The sequence below is a fragment of the Phodopus roborovskii genome, unplaced genomic scaffold, assembly GCF_943737965.1.
Source record: "Phodopus roborovskii unplaced genomic scaffold, PHOROB, whole genome shotgun sequence".
Taxonomy (NCBI): Eukaryota; Metazoa; Chordata; class Mammalia; order Rodentia; family Cricetidae; genus Phodopus; species Phodopus roborovskii.
Genome location: NW_026126480.1, coordinates 43,040,274 through 43,061,924, shown reverse-complemented (window position 1 = coordinate 43,061,924; position 21,651 = coordinate 43,040,274). Strand labels below are relative to the sequence as shown.

The 21,651-nt window shown below is 44.3% G+C and overlaps 1 protein-coding gene across 2 annotated transcripts in view; it reads right to left on the bottom strand.

Moving 5' to 3' along the window:
• Dock1 (dedicator of cytokinesis 1) overlaps nucleotides 1-21,651 on the bottom strand; it is a 484,316-nt gene that overhangs the window by 68,383 nt on the left and 394,282 nt on the right. For both annotated transcript variants that reach the window (XM_051193215.1, XM_051193217.1), the window contains exons 32-33: nucleotides 15,893-15,951; nucleotides 8,496-8,644 (exon numbers count right to left, since the gene is read on the bottom strand). In XM_051193215.1, the coding sequence (XP_051049172.1) occupies nucleotides 8,496-8,644; nucleotides 15,893-15,951 (208 nt within the window). The remainder of the gene's footprint in view (nucleotides 1-8,495; nucleotides 8,645-15,892; nucleotides 15,952-21,651) is intronic.

The following is a 21,651-nucleotide window of genomic DNA, read 5'->3' as shown; positions in this document are numbered from 1 at the left end:
TATTGGCCATTCAGTTTTTTTTTTTTTAAATTTTTTTTTTATTAGCCCAATCAGATGCTGCAGGGAGGCAAAGCAAAACAGCGACACATCTTTATCCACATAAACAAATGCAACACATCTTTACATAGTTAAACAAATATTCAGTTCCACAACACTCTCCCATCTTTTCAGGATGCTGCAGTACCCAGAGACTCACTTTCATCCTGCTGTGCAAACACAAGATGGGCAGGAGGGGTTGAAGTTGCTTCTTTCTTAGCACTAAAGACCTGGCAGCCTCCCAGCAACCTTGCCCTTTCTGAGCTCCTCTTTCTTTCTGATCTTCTCCATTCTCCTCCCAGATAAATACCACTTTTTGATTGTCAGGCTTAAGAAGTTCAAGCTTTTAGAAACAGAGTCGGTTCCATTGAAGGAAGAGATTGACTTGGCTCTTTTTTTTTTTTTTTTTTCCTTTTTTCAATGTGAAGTCTTAAGAAAAATACTTTTGCTGTAAAATGACCACCTTTTGTTACTTGCCTGCAATGACTCTACTCTTTGAAAAGGATTCCTTCCAGCACCCAGTCACTTTGGACTTTAACACAAGGGAGATCTCTTGCAATTAGCCCTGAGATGGCATTTCAAAGCAGTTCCATCCTTCGGGGGGGGGGGGGATGGGGGGAACTGAGTGAGATGCCAAAGATCAAAAATGTGACAGACAAGTGTGACTCACAAGTAGTTGTTATCTGAAAGAGACCCAATATCTTAATTCAGACATACACTGAAGCATCCATGTTTGAGGAATATAACTGGGGAAGTATAGAAAATTCGGAAAGGAAGGACTTATCCCAACACTGGCAGACACACACATTTAAAAAATTGTTCACCCCTCCCAGATCAGAAGGTATTGGGATGTGGGTCCTACTTTGTGAAAATAACACACTTTCTCTGCTTCTGTGTGTAAACACAGCTTTCACTCACACTTGGACAATGAGGGTGGCTTGGCTCCTTAATATGATGCTCATCAAACTTTTCTGAGGAATTTAATGTTTTCTAAAAAGAGTGGCTGAATGGTAATTGCATTAGAGCATGCTGTACTCCAGATTTACTGAATGCCAGTCTAAGGTAGAGCATCTGCACAAATGCCTGGCAATCCTGTCACCTATCAGCAAGGCTTACAGCACTGGGGCTCTTCAGCTAGCCTCCATTTCCATGTCTTCATTCGTTTTTTCACAGAGCATACTAGGATCAATATGCTAGTGTACTGTAACCTGTTATCATACTCATAATTAAGCGGCCCCATCCCAATAAATTGGAGACAGTCCATTTGCTGACAGAGCAGGGCTGCCTTTTTTTTTTTTTTTTTTTTTTTTTAAATAAAGGTCTTGTTTATTGTGTCCCTTGTCAGGCTGCACTGTGGTATCAGGCAGCAGGGCTCTGTGGCTAGGATAAAATTAGAGTGTGGTTATTGTGCTACTCAAAAGGTGGTGGAGGCTCGCTCACCGATGTAATAAGCAGAATCATTATATTTTTGTCTTTTTGAAATCACCAGTATCGCTACAAAAATATCCACAGTGTATCCAACTTAAAATATGGAATAAAGCATCTCAAGTCTCCGATAGCAGTATCCCCCTGAGAACATTAAATGTAAGAGATCATCAATCCAAGGCATTCAGAAGGGTGCTTTGCAACGGATGGTGATGGGCTGTCCTCACAGTGGCATTGATGTTGTGAATTCAATTAACTTTAGGAAAAAAAGCTATTGCTTCCCATTCTTACTGCCAAAGTCAGCTCAGGGCTACTGAATACTATTTCAGAGACTACGACGTGGGGTCCCAGCCACAGACAATCCTAAAGCCTATGATAATTCATTTGAAATGTATAATTTTGGGTCAGGCTTATTGCTATTAAAACTCATGCTTGTGTGTGCTCATGTTCTACCCACTATGCCACCTAACCAGTCCTGCTGCTATCACTATAACATACATTATAATATGTTTAAACGTGTATTTAATCAGACTTGCATTGTATGCAGGATTATTTATCACAGAGATCTGGACAGAGGCTCAGAGTTTATCACGAGCTGGTTGAAATCATGAACTCAGGAGTGGAGTCTGCTACATCTAACAGCAAAAGAGTTTCCTGGTAAATGTTGTCCTTTGCCCAAAGTGCTCTACTTTCTCCTTGTTCTCAAGGAGACGCTGTAAGGTAGGAGCTTGGTGCTTGACCACTTCCTGGTTTCAGAGAGCACCAAGTAATCTCTACTTTCTCCTCTACCTCCAGATGGAGCTGGGCCAATCTGCTGGAGCCATGCAAACTTTCTCAAGCGATTTACCAGAGGGCACAAGAAAGAGAAAGATGGCTAACTGAGTCTGAGTGGAAAATATTGGCCCTGAAGAAGCTTTAGGAGACACAAGCCACTGCTCAAAAACCCTCTGTTTCCCAGCTCTCCTGATGACATCTTAACAGTGACAGGTTCTTCAATCTGTCACTCAACCTTTAATCCCTGTGCTCAGACACATTAATATTTCTATGTAGATTGCGTTTATCTTCCCTAACCACTGTGTAAACTTAATTACACACTTAATTAATCTCTAGGATTTCATTCAATACTTAAAAACCTCCACATTCCCCCTGTCTGTCAAGTAGGCAGCTCTCTGACCAGGAAGCTTCTCTGACAAGTTCTTGAGCCAGGAGACCCCAAAACTTGGGGTGGGGAGGCCAGGCTGCCTGGAATGCCTGGCTGAGATACCTTGCAACACTCACAACTCAGCCTGGAGAGGGACTTTTGGCTGGGCACAATTACTGTAAACTCAGTGAAATGGCCTCAGAAAGAGTCAAGGGAGACTATGGGAGGTTGAGTACATCTTTGCTAGAAGGCTTTAAAGAACAGAATTCACTATAATAGGAACTCCTGGAGTCACAGGTATTGGTTGTCAAGATCTCTCAAGACCACCTTTGGGAATGAATTCAATGAAATCAAATCTACTCCCCACTCAATGGTTCCTCTAGAAGCAGCCAAAGCAGTATGACCATGAATTGTTCAGAAATGAAGAGCACAATCAACAAGCCAACAAATAAAACTCCCAATGAATTGGTGAATGAGCAAGATAAAATTCCCACCAAACTTACGTTCCCAGTACAATATAAATTGTACTGGCTTTTTAACCATGTGGCAGAATTTTCCAAAATCTACTTGAGCTATTCAATTATTTGCTCAAGGTTAGAGGCATGGACAGAAGGAGATTATTCAAACAAAAACTCAGGAACTGAGTTTCAGATGGCACCGGGATGATTTATGTTTATATTGTTACTCGTAAATGGGAGTGTCTGGAGGTGGTGGAGAAGTTTACTAAGCTTCACAAAGATGACATGAAACAGCCCCATGATTGAGAACATAATTTTCCCTTTCCCACTGTGGTTTTTATCAATGGTATGTGGCCTGTGTGGCTATTTGCTTACACTTCTCAGCTGTTAGCACTGTATTTTCCAAAGCTGTAACAAATGGATTTCTTTAAAAATATGTCAGGAGAGAATTTAAAGTGTTTTTTTTTTTTTTTCCCTTCTTCTTTCACTTTTATGTTTTGGAAGTAAAATGCAGCATGAGGCTGAGATTCTGAGGGTTATGCATCTGGAAGGCTATCAAGAATATAGTAGAAAAGTCAGTGTTAGGCCAAGTGATGATGGTTCATCATCCCTTAACCAATGCCAGGTATATGGATGTGGGTGACAAATGGGACAAGAAGACTTGAACCTCACCACTCCCATACTACTTTAGGATGGTGTGGAAAGTGGAATCAGACAGAGGGGTGAGTTAGGTAAGTTATAATGAGAGTGGTCAGAGAATTTCTAGAGGGAAGCCAACAGGAAGTTATAATTTAGGTGAATGGGTAGGACAACAGATTGTGAAAAGGTCTTAGACGAAAAGAACCAAAAAGCTACAGTTTTAGAAGCAGTCAGAGATGAAAGAGGTAGAGAAAGAAAGAAATGGGCTTCGCTGAGGGAAGACTCATGTGGAGAGGGCAGAGAAAAGACAGAGGTAGACATCATTCTGTAAATGGCATGTTTCTCAGGGTTGGTGGATCCCCAGTAACATGAAAAACCCGGTGGAGACTGTCGTGGCCCTACCACTAGGAGGAAGGGAGACATCATTCTGTAATAGGTCGGGTATTTTTTAATAAAGTCTTGCCAAAGGAGCAACAAGCAGGATTCAGGGAGGTAGGAGGAGAGTCAACATGTAGGACCAAGAGAGCATTGGTCCGAACCCTCTCTCTTCGTTAAGATAAGACCACGTGGAAATACTTAGATTGATAGAAATGGGTTAATATTTAAGACAGAGCTAGCCAATACGAAACACTAATAACAGCCCAAACAGCTTTATATCTAATACAAGGCCTCTGTGTGTTATTTGGGGCTGGCACAGCTCTGGAACCAGGCTGGTGAGAAAAGCTTGTAACAAGGAGCACTCACAATCAAGGAGGAAAAAGCACATGCAAAGACAGTATTGGGTAGGGAGGCACAGTGAGAGTGGGGATTGGGGCATGGGGGAGGGCATCTAACCAACCATGTCCTCCTTCCACTGTGCTGCAGTTCTGCTCTACTGGCCCCTAAGGATGTATATGTCTACAGAAGGAGGGATTTCGGAAAGAACCCTAGGCTGCCTCAGGTTTCACATGCTTCTGCCTAGTCTAAGACTCCTCATGGTGCATCTAGTCCTTGCACAACTTGCCCATAAACAGGTGACTTTTACTAGCATGAGGGACCCTGTGTCCACAGGCTTTCCTGTTATTATTGTTTTGCTTTTTCTAGACATTTTTGAGCCAGGGTCTCATGCATCCAAGACTAGCTTCAAACTTGCTAGGCAGCTGAGGATGACCTTGAAATTTTGATCCTCCTGCTTCCACCTCTAGTGCTGGGATTAAACATGTAAACATGTACCATCATGCCTGGTTTATTCAGTGCTAGGGACCAAAGGTATGGCTTTGCACATGCCAGGTAAGCTCTCTACCAACTGAGCCATATACCCAGGCATAAAGAACTTCACGGAACTGATGGCTCATACACTAATCTGTCCAGAATTGAAGAAACCAATATAGCCCTAGAAAAGTCACAGGCTATAGGAAGTCATAGTTCCTGAATGGGTACCCCCATCATAGCACTGTATGAGCCCAGCCAATAGAAGAACCTTGGAGAGGCTGCCCAGGACAAGGGCACAGGGATCCTGAATGAAGTTTTCTGCTCTTCCAGGAACTGGATTGGAAAGAATATGCTAATAAAATACTACCACTGTGGCTGAGGAGTACAAGGGCAACCACTCCAGGCAACTCTGGGAAAGCCAATTTGCAGCAGTACAGGCTTCTAAAACTCCAGTCATGGTTAGATATAATTTAATCTTGAGTCAAATGGAGGATGCCCCCTGAACCCAGTAGGTCACCTCCAAACTCCAATTACAAGTCAACAATACAACCTGGCCACAATGCATATTTTGCGAACATCAGCATATCAACTTCCTCTCTGCTATGAAAGCACAATCTCTAGAAGATGCTGTGTCCTGTGACCAAAACACTCAAGCTGCCTAAAAACAAAAAACCCTAATGCCTTCCCCTCACTCCATTAGGTTTGTGCATCTGCTATAAAAGTGGAGGCAATTTAAGCCCTCACTGATGTGACTAATCAGGTTAGATAATTGCATTTGTGGTGAATTAGTTAAACAGCAGCCAACCATCCCCATCCCAGCACTCATGGTGGATGGAGAGGCAGGCTGAGCCAGCTGTGTCCTGGGGGCTAAGTGTGCATCCAGTCAGGATGGATCTATAGGCAATAGGGGCCATGCCTTCTGCTTTAAGAAAACAGGCTGATAAGGGCTAGTCATACTGAAAGCAGGAAGGTGCTAGAAGATTAGAGAAAGTCAACAGACAAGTTCTGTGGTTCATGGGGGCCCTGGTGTGGGGGAGCAGGGGTGGAGAGGATGAAGGTTTAGAGATGAGGAAGGGCAAGGAATGGTGAGTATTCTCAAATGACTGTGATTACGAGGCAGAGAGGGCAAGCAAAGGCCACTGTAACTAACTTACACTAGAAAACCAAGTGACCAGGACACCAACAGAAAAATGAGTGATAGAGAAGGTTTTGGGAATGGAATCTTCCTGGGAGGCTGAGGTAGCTAATCTTTATCCAACCCACATGGACAGAATGACACAGAAGAGACCTGCTACAGTTTACACCTCTAGAGTGCCCTCAAAATCCATGTGACAGGCACTTGGTCTCTGGGAAACCTTTTAGTGTGGGAGGTGTCTAGGCCAAGAAGGTGCATCTTTGAGGGCTATCGTGGCTTCTCTCTTTTTCTCTTCTTGGCCCTGGGGTGAGTGGCTTTGTTCCACTACTCTCTGGTCTCATTATGATGAACTGCCTTACTCAAGACCTCAAACAAGCAGGACAGTTGATCATGAGCAAAACCCTCTCAAACGTCGATCCAACACGAGTCCTTTCTCTTTATCAATGGATTACCTCCTGTGTTTGTTCTGGTGAGGAGGGAAAGCTCATGACTGTGAGATTGCTTCAACACACTTTTCGATTTTTGTCTTTTAGTTTGCTCCACTTTAAGAGTTGTCAAATCATGCAACCCTGTGTCTCAACACAAATGGGAAACAGCCATAGAGTTTTCTGCAAGATGCTGGAGTATGAGGCCATGATTGGCCTGATACATCTCTTTTGTGATCTGCTTGTTTGTGGCTGTGTTTTATTTGCCTACATCAAAGCAAGGTGTGTTTTAAGTTGGTGAAATGCTTATAGAACAATGGCTGGGATTCGGGGAGCATCACTTCTCTGTGGCATTCAGTACTCAGGAAGTTTAGTTTCCTGTAAAAAAAAATGACAGTCTGAATGCCCAAAACGAGGACAATGTTTGCACTGGAGCCCCTGCATCTGTGGCTCTCATTAACTTTTTTCATTTTCCTGCAAATCAGAACAATTGGAGCGGCTCCTTAGAAGACTGCTGGATATTTAGAAACCTCCACATTACAGCAACTGGACAAAAAGACCACAAGGAGGGAGGAAGTGCAGAAACCCACCTCCCATTTATCTTCATTTCAGCAACCCTTGACCTTTGTTTTGACCCAAAGACTATGTTTAAAAATTGAGAAATGGTACAAATGGTTTTAAAGGAGTTTAATTTTAGTTTTCTGGACTTGTGACATTTATCTATATAAATACTTTTTTCTCCCTTTACCAGAGGGTTGTTATTTATTAATTTATTTAATAGCAGTTTTCACCTGTCGTTCTTTGTGCTTGGTTATATGAAATTCAAAAAGTCAGATGAATTTTATGCCCGGGAAAAGTATTTTAGATTATAATTTATAGTTTCAACAAGCCTGGAGTGACACTGGAACCAGGCTTTAGAGGCAGCAGTGGTGGAGGCAGGTCAAAGCTTTAGCAATAATATCAAACAATTTGGCAATAATAATGTCAAATGGTACAAAAGCATTTTGATTCCAAAATTGCATTCCTGAGTATGTATACTGGGGAAACATTCAATATGATTCAAGCTATGTGAATAAGCAGGTGTACAGTATACTTATTGGTAGTGGAAACTGAGCAGCCTGGGAGGGGGAGAGTAAATGGTTCCTGAGGTGTTACATATCCATTAAAATTAGATTTAAAAATTATATACACACACCACATATATTATGTATATACATATATGTATATATATGCATATTGTGATATATATTGTGTGTATGTGAATGGGCATTTATGTGTGGGAGTGCACAGCCCACCTGCAAAGACCAGGAGTGCACAGCCCAACTGCAAAGACCAGGAGTGCACAGCCCACCTGCAGGGGCCAGGAGTGCACAGCCCACCTGCAGGGGCCAGGAGTGCACAGCCCACCTGCAGGGGCCAGGAGTGCACAGCCCACCTGCAGGGGCCAGGAGTGCACAGCCCACCTGCAGGGGCCAGGAGTGCACAGCCCACCTGCAGAGGCCAAAGGGGGATATTGAGTGTCCTGTTCTCAGTCTCCACCTTACTCCCTGAGACAGAACATCTCACTGTCCCTAAAGCTCACCTTTTTGGTTAGGCTGGCCAGCCATCAAGTTTCTACAATCCATCTGTCTCCTGCTCAGCTCTAGTATGTATCAAAATGCTGGGCAAGGCTTTTTTTTTTTTTTTTTTTTTTTTTTTTTAAAGCAATAGTTCTAGATATTCAAAGTTAGGTTTTCATGCTTGCACAGAAAATGTTCTAAACCCAGTAAGCCCTCTTTCCAGCCTCAAGGGACTTTAATGTAGGATTTAATGTAAAGTCCATATAAACACCAGTAAGGGACAACTAGAAACCAAGGACCATCTTCCCCAAAGAGGAAGACAGAGGACAACAGATTCTTCAGTAACGATGGTCACAGCCTTTACTGTGCGCTGTGGAGACTGTTTTTGTGTGAGTCACTTTTAGCTTTAGAATCATCTGTGAATGCCTTCCAGTTTTTCTGTCTGTCCCTCCAGTCTTCACACTCTTTGCACATTTACAGCCTTACCATTTGGAAGCTCCGGGTGGAGTGGAACTCACACTGCATCATGTCAAAGAAGATGGGGATGGTGGCTTTCCGAAGCTCTGTTTCAGGGATCAATGTCATTTCCAATATTGGGCCGACCATTTCTGGGATGAATTTTATCTTGTGTTGACCTTTCAATAAAGAAATGTGACATCTCTTATTTTAAAAAGAAGGGGTGGCTTTTCAAAAGAGGTTTAAGAACACAGATCACAAAGCACAGCAACACAGACTCTGTGATTTTGAATGGGTATTTCCATGGTTGCAAACCCAATCTTGCTTGTAAGGAGTTTGAACACCTCAAGTCATGTATGCACTGAAAGCTGAGGTGATGGCTCAGTAGGTAAAGCACTTCAGCACCTCAGTGTCCACATAAAAGCTGGGGGAGGCATGACAATGTACAGGAGGCAGAGACTAGATCCCTGGGGCAGGATGGAGAGCTAGAGAGCTGACACAGCAAACTCTGAGGTCAGCGAGAGACCCTACCTCAGATAATAGAGGTCACAAAGAGATGACAGTCTAAGTGAAACTATGGTTTCTACACACATGAGCACACCATGCCCATAGATACATGCAAAACACAAAGACAAAAGTAAATAGAATTCCTGCTGCTACAAGAGAGCTACTTAAAAATCCATTCCCATTAAGTCTATTACAGAAGGACAGGGATGGTCTAATCTCAACATCTATAAAGTGGAGTTGAGAAGGTTGAAATGTGTGGAAATCATGAGCAAGCAACAACACACCACCCTCTCATTGTGTCTCAGCTCAGCAAGATGGCACAATAGGTTTGCCACCCAGCCTAATGACCCAAGTATGATCCCAGAACCCGCGTAAAGGTAGAAGGAGAGAGCTGACCCTACAGGGTTATCCTCCCATCTCCACTCATGTGACATGGCATGCCCCCCCATATTATGCACACATATACAATAATAATAAAAAAAACTTGTCACCCATAGGTATGTTTTACTCAGTGTGTTTAGTGATATTTAGTGGTACTTTTGTATTCTTTTAGAGCAGTTGTTTCGGTGTTTGTTTTTGAGACAAGATCTCCCTAGATATTGACCAGAGAGGCTAGTTTCACAAGAAGTCAACTGTAGCACCTAAGTCTAGGACATGATCATCATCTGCTACTTGGTCAGACAGAGCAGGGGACTGGGGCTGGGACAGCCAGCATCTGACATGCATGGGAGGTGACACAGAGAGTGCAGATGGTCTCTTAGGGCCCTTCTGTCTCCAAGATGGTGCGGAGAGGTGTGGTCCATTTGGCACCTCGTGAAATACAGGACAACTTATGAAGCACTGTGAATGGCGGCAGTGCAAGCACACAGAGCCCCGCCTTGGATGTGACACCTGCAGAAACAGTAGGGTCTAACCACCCTGGGCTGCTGCTTGATAAAGATGCATTTATTTATGTTTTGTTGGGCTAAGGAGATGAAGGGCCTGCCTTGCCAACAAGAAGACCTGAGTTTGAGCCTCCGAACCTAAACTAATGAACAGCAAAGGTGTGGTGAATATACTTGCATTCCCTGCACTGGGGAGGTAAGGTTCATGGGCCACTCAAGCCTACTTGGTGAGCTCCAGGCCCCTCTGACTGTGTTGTCACTGAATTCAGGACACTTGGGGAATGGCATAGATACATGGGGTTTGATGAGAGCCAGGCAAAGGGAGAAAGCAGTGGCAAGCTCTGGCTCAGACCCCTGCTGGTGAGGCTTCCAGGAGGCAGGCTGGCTGTGGTAGTTAATCTCTGTGGTCAGCCAACAATATCTGGAATCAACTCAAGCAGCTGGGCACACCTGTGAGGGGTTTTTCTTGATTAGATGATTCGAGGTGGCAAGACCCACATAAAGCTGGGCCACATCTTCTAGTGTCAGGGAAGAAGGGAGCATTTGCTTTTGGCCTGCCTGCCCACACTCTTGCTGGCAAGTTCATCTATTACGTTGACGAGGCATTCCTGCTATTGTTAGAACCTACTTCTTTGGGATTCCAACATAGACTGGAGACCAGCAGCTCTCTAGGCCCTCCCTGGGATGCCAGCACAGGACTGGGGCTGCTGAGACATCCAGTTTCATGGAGTGAACAATTATGGGAGTCTTGGCCTTTTTATATCACGGAACAGCCAAGTGGGACTACTCAGACCACGCAATACGCATGCGCATGCACATGTGCCCAGTTGTCCTATCAGTTCTGTTCCTGACTAATACATCAGCTTGCTGAGGGACACGATGAGGCAGGAGTGGTGCTCCCAGGCAGTGGTCTCTCATCTTTCATTTCAGAAAGCTTCCTTTATCTTCAGGCCCCTGCACTGTAACTAGCATTGTCTAATTCGAGCACATAACAGGAGGGTGCATGAGAAATGACACGCCTGAGTGAATTATTTGTGACATTTTCTTATTAACACCAGCCAGCTGATCTGGAGTTAATTAATCTTATTAATACTTTGACACAATCGGGAGACACAATACGGAATTTGCTTTTCTTTATAGCTCCACAAATGCAGATTTCTGTCAGGAGAGTCATTAAGCAAATGTGTCTATTATAAATAACCACACATAAGAGAGCAGACCATTCTCATAAACCAAAAGATGTTTTTATGGAATGGACACAGGTACAAAATGTGATCCCTGATAAGGAACCTGAATTTAATTAGAATCCAAATTTCCAGCTTTGGCTCAATAGTTAGTGTCTTGTCTGAAGCTCCAATGGTGTGATTCTGCCCGTTTCCCTTAATGCTTAACACTCTGGAAAGGCATGCAAGTGCTGCAAAGTGGTCCCCTGAAAGTGCCATTATATTCAATTCCTCAGGTGACATTTCCCTTGTATTATGCCTAAAAGATGTCAGAGCCAATGCTTCAGAAAACAGGAGATCATGACAGCAAGTTGTTCATCAACCATAATTTCAGTGTCATAAAGTTCTAGCTGTCACTCGCAGCTTTTATTGTTCCTAGCTGGGAAGATCATACAAGGCAGAACAAGTAGCTATAGGAGCAGCCACTGGAAAACTAAGGTACAAAGAAACAAGGGCTTTATACCCATGCATCATCACCCTCTCTTTTGGTACAGAAAACACACTGGGCTGGAGTAGCCCCACACCTCTGAGAAGTGACACCCCTGGGGACAGAGCTGTCACAAGTCCATAGACACCGAGTTAGTAAGGCGGGTAGGGATTTCTGACGGTTGTTATTTGTTTGTTTATTTAATTATTTTGGACATCCACATTTTGGGTTTCCCGTGATGTACATCAAGCTGAAGTCTAACGATGGATCTGGATGGGGGTCAATGACAGTCAAGGGAACCCCTGCAGTTTTTTCCCCCCTTTGGAGAGAAAGGAAGAGCAGGAAGATTGTGATGGTTTGCATGAGCAATGTTCCCATAGCTCAGGTATTTGAACACTTGGTTTCTGGTCAATGGCTCTGTCTGGGAGGATTATGGAACCTTTAGGAAATGCAGCCTTGCTGGATGAAGTATGTCACTGGGGGCAGGCTTTAAGAGTTTGCAGCTTTGATCCACTTCCATTTTGCTTTCTCTGCTTCCTGGGGTTGTTGTAAATACAATCTCTCGGCTTCCTGTTCCAGGAGCCTGCTGTCACACCTCCTCTACCATCATGGACTGTCTCTCTGGAACCTTAGGTGACATGGATTGCTTCTTCCACATGTTGCTTTTTTGGGCATTGTTGTTTTGTGACAGCAACAGAAAAGTGCTTGAGGCTCTTACACCCATGGAGCAAGGCAAACAATCTACCTTCAATCTCCTAGTTGTATTCTCTACCCCTAAGACCTGCCTGGAGTTTCTATTCTAGTGACAGGATGTAGTGTTTACTCCTCTGAAAGTGACACCTGGCTTTCTCTAGAAGCCAGGCCTTTCTCAGGACCTTCCGCAGCCGATGTTCAGAAACCTAGCCACTGCACAGGGAAATTGTAGGAAATCTGTGCACACACAAGGATCACAGGACAGAACCTCCTACCACTTTCTGCCAGTGAAGGTGGATCCCCTACATGAAAAATAGCCCATGCCAAATAAGGGGCAAACAAGGTCTCTCTGTGAGCACTTTTGCTCCAGCCAGATCGGGTCAGGGAGCATGTGCCAGTTCCTGAGAGCTGGATGTAATAAACAAAAGGAGAAGGTGGAACCAAGGTAAGAGGGAGACCAGGTGGCCCCAGAGGCCTCCTCCAAGCAGCTCTCATAAATGACAGAAAAGGTGGGTAAATGAACACAGTTTTCCCCTACTTTTCTTTTGGAAGAGTATGGTTTTGACTTTCTCTTTTACATGTTGAGTTCTGGGAAGAAAAGACCTGTTGCCCTGTTTCAGCTGGCAGGGCTGCTGGAGCACTTTGTGTGAGACACCCCTCTCCCAAGACCACACACACACTGGAAGGGCGGGCGGAGGGAAGGCATCCGGTGCAGTGGTGGAGTGACAGGTGACTAATTCTAAGGTGAGGAACACATCTGATCCGACTTCTATTTTTATTTTCTTGGCAGAACTGGCTGTATGTGCCTGCCAACATATTCCCAATCCTGAGCCCATTGGAAAAAAAAAAAAAAAAAAAAAAAAAACAGGAAGCTCTGGGTGGAAAATAGGTTGTGCACATCCTGGGAAATCATGATGGGCTGCAATGAGTTTGGAGAGCAGCAGCCTGCACAGTGCCATTGGCAGGCAGGCAGGCCTGAACACTGGGGAACCATGGCAGGAAGGGTCCTTGCTGGCTAAGATGACCCCACAAAACCATTCTTAAGAGCGTGCTTGTGGGAGATCCAAGGAAGAGCAAAGGATTTATTATTTGTCAAAACAAAAACAAAAGCAAATGAAATTCCAGAAAATTCTCAGGTATTTTCCTAGCTTGAATCCAACCCTAGCAGTTGTCTTTTCTCGTAGATCACAAATCCTTGTTCTTTAATTGGTCAAGGTCACGGCTTCCTTTCGATTTTCTGGTTGTTCTCATGCCAAAGCTAATGTTTGCTGTTGACGAGCAAGCTGTGAAACACTCAGGCATCAGCCACATGCTCAAGCAATCTGGGGGAGAGGGGTTGGGGCACCACTCCTCAGCTTCATTCTTGGCATGGCAAATCAAAAGTCTCGATTGCTGGGCTCATCTTATTAGAACATAATGACTGATGATGTCAAGAGAGTTCACCACCCTGGGACAGAATAGGAAAGTCTGAGAGTGCAGGCCCCTGAGGAGGCTCTATGGAGACCCTCACTCTTCCCAAAGCCCATCTTTCCTTCCTTCATGGCTGTCATGGCAAGTGACATGGAAAGAAAGGGGCCAAGTTCAAGGTCAACCTCTGGAGCTTCAGCCATCCCACTGACAATACTCTAAAATGAACATGGAGTTTGGCTACTGGAGGAAGGAGAGACATCTCCAGTGAGACAGCTATGGGCAAGGTGCATGTGCTCCTGGAAATAACTGTCACTCATGTTTCTGTAAGAGCCTTAGAGAAACTCGTTGAGTAACCCAAAAAAAAGATTTTTAAAAAGGGCATAAAAGCGCGCACGTGTGTGTGTGTGTGTGTGTGTGTGTGTGGGGAGGGGAGGACGGGGCAAAAGGGTATTAATGGAAGTAAGAGGGAAAAAGAGAAGGTAGTGGGAGTGAATATTTTCAAAAAACATGTACATGTATAAAACAATAAATCCATTATTATGTAATTGAGATATTACGATAAAACTTTAAAAATAAAGGTACAAAGGTCAGGGTCAGTACTAAAACTTTAAGACAGGGAGTCACTTTGATCCTGCTATCATAGTTAAAGGTGCAGCCCTGCAAAGTCTACTCCTGCCTGTCACAGGGTGTCCAGGTGTGTGATGGAGTCTAGTACCAAACTTCCATCAAAAACCATGCTTCACTCTTGTCTTTCTAGCTTTCCAGGTACTACGCTGATCCTTGATGATATCCATACCCAGGCAACGGATCCGTGGTCTGGGACACTTTTATACAAAATCTGATTGTGCTCCCAGTAGAAACATTAAAGACAGATGTCAAGTTCTTTTCGGTCACTCATTTCTTTAAGAAACTTATCTATGAGAAAAACATGTCCTATAGGTTTAAAAAATAATTTTAGCATTTTATATATTTTTAATATTTTGTTTTTATGTATATGAATGTTTTGCTTGCATTCATATCTGTGTACCACATGCATGCAGCGCCCGAGGGGGAAGGAAGAGGGTGTTTGATCCCTGGGATTGGAGTTATAGACAGTTGTGAGCCATCATGTGGGTGCTGGGAATCAAAACTAGGTCCTTTGAAAGATTAGCCTATGTTCTTAACTACCGAGTCATCTCTCCAGCCCCCATTTGTGTGTGTGTGTGTGTGTGTGTGTGTGTGTGTGTGTGTGTGTATGTATGTATGTATGCATGTGCAGCATAGCATAGGCAGAGGAAAACTTTCAGGGGTTGGTTCTCTTGTTCAACCACATGAGTCTTAGGATCAAATTCAGGTCATTGGGCACATCGGGAAGTTCCTTGAGCCACAGAGTCATCTTGCTGGTCCTTGGTTAAGATTTTAATAGAGAATTCCTTACTCTCTATTATGTACTGGGAACATCATGTTAATAAATTAATTCCTGGATAAAGTTATGCTTACTTCATATTATCATTAAACAGATCTCCCATTGCTTTGCTCACACCAACACACCATGCTGCCACCACCTGGTGGCCGGGCAAGCACATGCAGAATTTGAGTACGTGAATAAAACTTTTAGAAGGTAGATTCGGTACAACTGAACACATGAGTTATGGCAAATGTCACAGTCTGGTAAATGACCTCCAGTGAATACAAACCAAAGCAGAGCAGCACTTAGGAGCAATAGCAATCCAAGCTACGAGTCTACCTGATACCAGAGTGCGCTTTCTTGATTTCCTTATTTGCCACAGGGAGACGCTTTTCTCCCCCTTTAATCTGTTTTCTTTACTGAAAATGGAACTGGGCAAGGAACAGTGATTGCTATCCCAGGAAGGGAAGGAATTAAGGTCTTTGGGATATCCCAAAGGGGCTGGAGGGGATGGTTTAGTTGGTAAAGTACCTGCCATGCAACCATGAGGAGGACCTGAATTCAAAACCAGAACCATATAAAACAAATCTGGGCAAGGTGACTCATGCTTGTAACCCCAGTGCTGGGGAGGTGCAGATACGTGGCCCCTGGGACCTGATAGCAGGCACCTAGCCGACTTGGCAAATTAGAAGTGAATGAGAGATCCTGCTCTCAAATACGGTGGATAGTCCTAAGGGACAAAGGCTGAACTATGACTTCCACATGCACACACTCATGTGCGCGCGCGCGCACACACACACACACACAATATCAACATTGGGAAATGTGCCAATGTCACAACACAGAGGGAATTCAAGGTGATCACTCCATCCCCAAGATGATGTCTAACTACTCACCCAGGTTGTACCACATGTCTCTGATCTCGAAGCCAATCTGCCTCCTCATGTCTCCGTACCTAGAAACCAGGGCAAGAAAGGTGCCATGTCAGTCTACTGAGTCTCTAGAAGTCAATCTCCAGGCTTCCACCATGTGGTCAGATAAACATGGTGTCAGATTTCCAACTATGTCTGCCACCAGCAGGATTTCAGGGAGAGATCCAGGTAGGAGTCAGGCTCATCCCAGATGACAGCACACAGTGCACTCCTAGGGGAGAATGGAGAAGCTGTGAAGAACATCTTGTGCTCTTCAGTCACATGGCTCCTGGGCCTAAGGGAATGTGTTTCCCATGCACGCTGCTGTTAGCACATCTAGGTACCCAAGAGCATCCTATTCACAGAAGCAGCAGCCTCCCCACAGGAAAATGAAACCCTAGAGTTGGGGAAGGCTGCTTCCAAATTTTCCTCGTTCTTCTTTATCATTTTAAATGTAAGCAAAAGCTCAACACCCAAATATGTCAACAAACATTCCACCAGTTTTTGTTTATCTGGGAAAATAAATGCTAATTTTCCTCCCGGTGGGCCAAGAGAGGAGGTGTGTGTTTCATGAGTAAACAGAATTTGATGCTTCAGAAGATAAACCTTTATTAGTTTGTGAGCAATTTAACTTTTTCTTTTAGTGCCTAAGGAAAAAGCTGATTATATTAAAAATAATAATTTGCGAAATTATCATACAGCATTTGCAGCCGAGCAGCTGTATCGTCGCGCTTGCTCCGTTCGTCCTTGTGGCAGCTGAGGCACCAAGGAAAGCTGATCACAGATGATGGTGTCCTGGCTCTTCAGGCAAGTATCCTGGCTGCTAAATCAACAACTCCCAGCTGGCTGCCACCTTATTAAAGTCTCTGGTGCCCTAAGCACCTGTCTGTCACTCACAGCAGGAGGGTTATGGTGGCATGTTCATTTAAGCACCGGAGGAAAAGAATATAATCCAAACTACATACACATGCTTTCTCTCTGAGTGATCTGGTGTACACATATGTAAGTATACAAACTCTTCATGTTATATACATATATAAAGAACATAGAAAGTGGGATATGAGAGGGGATGAGATCTAAAGGGGGGGAAAGAAGAGTGGGTAATGTTATAGAAAATAAAAAGGTGACTTAATTGGGAGTAGGGAGGAAATCAAAGGAGGGGTCTTGAGGAAGGGCATTGAGGGTGGATAAGAACAAAGTGTGATGACTATATATATATATAATATATATAGTCACAAATCCATTACTTTGTATGTTAACTAATGTATATGTATATGTATGATGTATGTCCTTTCCTGGCTCCCAGCCATGGTGTATAGGACACCCAGGTATGGGTGGAGCAATAGTACTGGGAGGGCTGCACTTCCTTTTTGGCTAAGGTGGGACCTCTAGATCCAGTCCAGCAAGCCAGTGAAAAAGGACAGGTACTCTCAGAAAATCTGTGGATTCGCTGTCAAGCGGACTCACTTCCACAGCAACGGGAGGCCTGATCCAGCCAGAGAAGACATACCACCAGCAAATCCTATGAGTCTGGCCAAGAGAGACAGGGACACACCCTTCCACGATTGACTCTCCCGTCAAATTGCTCAAGGGTTCTGGAACAAGTTGTTTATCATTTTGAGGTTTCTCAGAAGCCACAGCCACCTGGGTCCAGGCAAGGTGCAGTTGGCATCATGGCAACCTGGCAACTTGGCATCTTCTGGCATTTATCAGAGGGAGAGGAAGCACATTCAGACCCAGCCCTGACTCTTCTTCCACTTTCAGCTACAAGGCCTCAGACTACAAGACTGGGGCACACAGCGTTGTGGCAGGAGCTGCAGAACGCAAACACCCTCAGCTCTCTAGCCCCCTATGGTCATGTGTTCATACTCTCAACACACTTATGATGCCAGTGGTACCAAAAGTGGTATCAGTAACTCTGGCTTTGAACATCTTGCAATCAGGCTATGGGGAGGGTTTCTTCTCAAAACACAAGAATGTTTAACAGTAGTCTTCATGGGTGCCTCTGCTTCTTGATTCTCTGTCCTTGATTCAACTCTTTCTCTCAGGTCTCTTATTGATTACAATTCTAATAGTTTACAGGAACCCTGGGATTTATTTTGCTAGCAGCAGGTTTAACATTTTTGGCTCCTAGTGGTGACCTGCCTCTCTCAGCTGTTGTGGAAATTAAGAGTTCTGTGCCTGCTAGTCAGTGCAATGCCTCTCCTTTGCAGAAGAACGGCGAGGGCCACGTGTTTCCCTTCTTGCTACTGCTTTCTTGACTCTGGTGATGATTTGGCATGAAAGTATTTGAGAACCAGGGGACTGGCAATGAGCAGACCAGGTGATTCTCATGAGAGCCAGGCCTACAGCCCAAGGAGCTGAAACTACAGTTGAAGAGTCAAATAAGACAAGATGCCTGGAAACCCAGACAAGAAGGAGCCAGCCGCAGGGTGGAGAACAGGACTGGAGTTCCCTGACAGTGGGCTTGATCCTTCCTTTGCATTTAATAAGAAGGCAGATCTGATGAATCTATACAAGCTTCCTAGTAATTCCCAAGCAGAGCAGCAGCTGTCACCAGACCTCAAGAGGGCTTGCGGGGAATACTTCTACCTTCTTCTCTTGGAAGAGAAAAATGATGATAATTCAGAGTGCCTGGTTGAAGCTCCTTTCCTGGAGGCAGACCTCGGAGCTGGGGGCAACTGCTGGCATCATGTTTAAGTGGCTCTCTCACAGTGCAGAGTCAGGGAGCTGGCCCAAGCCTGGAGGCAAACGCTGGATGACTTGGCTCCGGTTACAGGGCAAAGAGAGAAGAGAGTCCAAGACCTCAGATTGCTCCCTGCACTGCACACACTCCTGAGTCCAGGTGTCACATCTTCCAAAGTGCTCCCATCTCATATCATTCTTACAGTGCCATGCCACTCTTCCAACAAGGAACCCAGGACTGAGATGACAAAGAGCTGGAGTGACTTCACTCCTGTGTGTCCACCCACCAAGTGAGCGTAGGAAAGTTGGCTGGAGAGGGAGCTCTTCCCTAGTCCAGGAAGTTCTGAGATCCTACATCCAGACTTATGCCAGCACTTGGACTCCTGCATCTTTAACCCAAGGAGAGACAATTACACCCACTACATTCAGCCCTCATAAGGGATAAGGCCAACTAGAACCCAAATCTAAGTACAGCTGGGCAAACTACCTGGGCCCTCTGATCCTCACTTTGTTTCACTGCATAGGGAAACAACTCTTGATGCTTGCATTGGGGCTGTTCTGAATGGTGAGAGTAGGGTGTATGGTACTCTGTCCCAGCCAACACTCCAGTGAGGAGATGCTGAAATTTAAAGGGCTTGCCTTAACCACAGCATCTCTCTTGTGGTTGCAAGGGATTTTAGATTGAGTCATTTAGTCATCACTTATTGAGAACTCCAACAAGAGTCTCAGGAGACATACATCATGGCAGGATAGACAGCCTCCAATCTGCATATCTTATACACATGATTCCTGTCGGTGAGACCTTACTTGGAAATAGGAACTGTACAATGTAACCTAGTTTTGATGAAGCCACACTGGAGGAGAATGGGCCCTAAATGTAAGAAGTGCCATTCCTATAAGGAGGGCACACTAAGAGTCACAGACACACAGGAAGACAAGAAAAGAACCCAATCTGGAGATGAGCAGAGAGTGGAGTTACACACAGGCCAGGGAATGCTGAGGACCGAGGACAGCCAGTGGAAGTTAACAGAACCTCTCCAGTAGCAGAATAACCTATGCCATCACCATCTTGATTTCAGACTTGCCACCTCTATAACAGCTGGATGACCGATTGTGACTTCCTTGTGCACACTCTTATGGCAGATGAACTCGGGGAACATAAGCAATGCTACATCTCCTTAGTATCTGGCCCAGTAAATAGTTTGGATCTATTATCTGGAAAATGCTTTCCTAAGAGGAGTATAAAACAAGACTATTACGACTGAGATTGGAGGGGCTCTGACATGTGATGTGTGGGTGTAGATGTCTAAACCAGACAAGGAACCAGGCTGGAGGGGCAGAAGCAAACCTAGAATGGAGTTCTAGGGGAGGAGGAAGAGTTCTTGAAGATGGAGTGCTGTGATCTGTATATCTTGTTCTCTGAAGGTCCATGGGCTACAAGTTTGGCAACCTTTTTTACTCTTTCTTTTTCTTTTTTTCTTTCTTTCTTGCTTTCTTCCTTCTTTCCTTTCTTTCCTTCCTTCCTTCCTTCCTTCCTTTTTTTCTTTCTGCGATAGGGTTTCTCTGTGTAGCTTTGTAGACCAGGCTGGCATCAACCTCACAGAGATCCACCTTCCTCTGCTTCCCATTTGCTGGGACTAGAGAGATATGTGCCACCACTGCCTGACATAACAGCAACATTTTACAAAGCACCCAAGCTCTGTGTTAGTGACTATGACACAGGTTGAAGGACTTGGGGAGAGCAATCAAGAACATTCCATGTCACACTCCTTGTTACTTGGTCAGAGGTTCTGGAGGATACAGTGTCTGTGGCGAGAGTGCCAAAGTGTGGATGCTTAGGACAAGAGAGAAAGAAAGGAAAGATAACCAAGAGTTGGGCTTGTAGGTATGATGGGGCACTTCTGTCTTAATGGAAAAACAAACAAACAAACAAAAATCCAAAATAGGTAGGAGCTGATTAGACTACTGGGAATGAGCTTTATTAGACATAAGGCTGATGGAGCATTCTGCCTGTATTTAGCTTTACTATGCTCCCAAGGACAATGCCTCATTAATGTATCTAATTAGCTTTGCCAACTCAAAGGTGGCACAGGGCTACTGCTTATGAGGTTTGTTTCCCTGGGTCCCCCTCTAATCCTTAAAATGAACTTACTTGGAACAATTTGAATCTTCTGGAAAAGAATTAGCATGAGGATTGAATTGATCATATTCTACAGTACAGAATCATACCTTCTGATTAGACCACAATGTAATATGGGACTTGTCACATCACATTTAATTCTTCTTAGCTTCCCTCAAAATCTCATCTCTAGTTTGGCACCTCAAAAGCCAAGTGTCTGTTGAAATGGGGATAGTATTGTTTTGTGATATTTTGGTCCATCTTAGGTAGTAATAGATTTCACAAGGGAAAAAGAGTTGGATTAGCCCATTCAATGACCCCCCCACACACACTATGCCATTGAAAGAGGGGATCTCTTGCAAATACTTCCATAAACACTGTGCCTATACCTTTAATCCTAGCACTCTCCAGGCAGAGACAGGAGGATTTCTGTGCCTTTGAGGCCAGGGTGATATATATCATGAGTTCCAGGACAGCAGGGCTACAAAGAAAGTCCATGTCACAAACCACAAACAAACAAACAAAAAATTAAGCAAATCAAAAAAATGCAAAAGCAATTCACGAACCCTTTCTCTTCCAGAACAAAGCTGGGTTCTGAGCATGGAGCTCCTTTGAGGTCATGTGACATAGCAATGTCCAAATGGTTGTGCATTTAAAGCTAAATGCTCTGCACTGTATTTATAGTTCCTGAACCCCAATAATGTAAAAGGCTTGGAGAGAGTGGATGATAGTCCAAAGCAGCATTCTCCTGATGTCTTTCCCTGGGAGTCATGCTCAGCAAAGATGGATTAAGGTGGAACAGCTGCATTTTCTTATTATGGGCTTTGATTCCTTGAGGCCTTATCTTTGGTTGATATACTCAGTTCTGGACATGGTGTGTCTTATCTTTCTATTTTTATGTTTTGCACCCAGGTACTTAGGGCATGAATAAGTAGGTCTT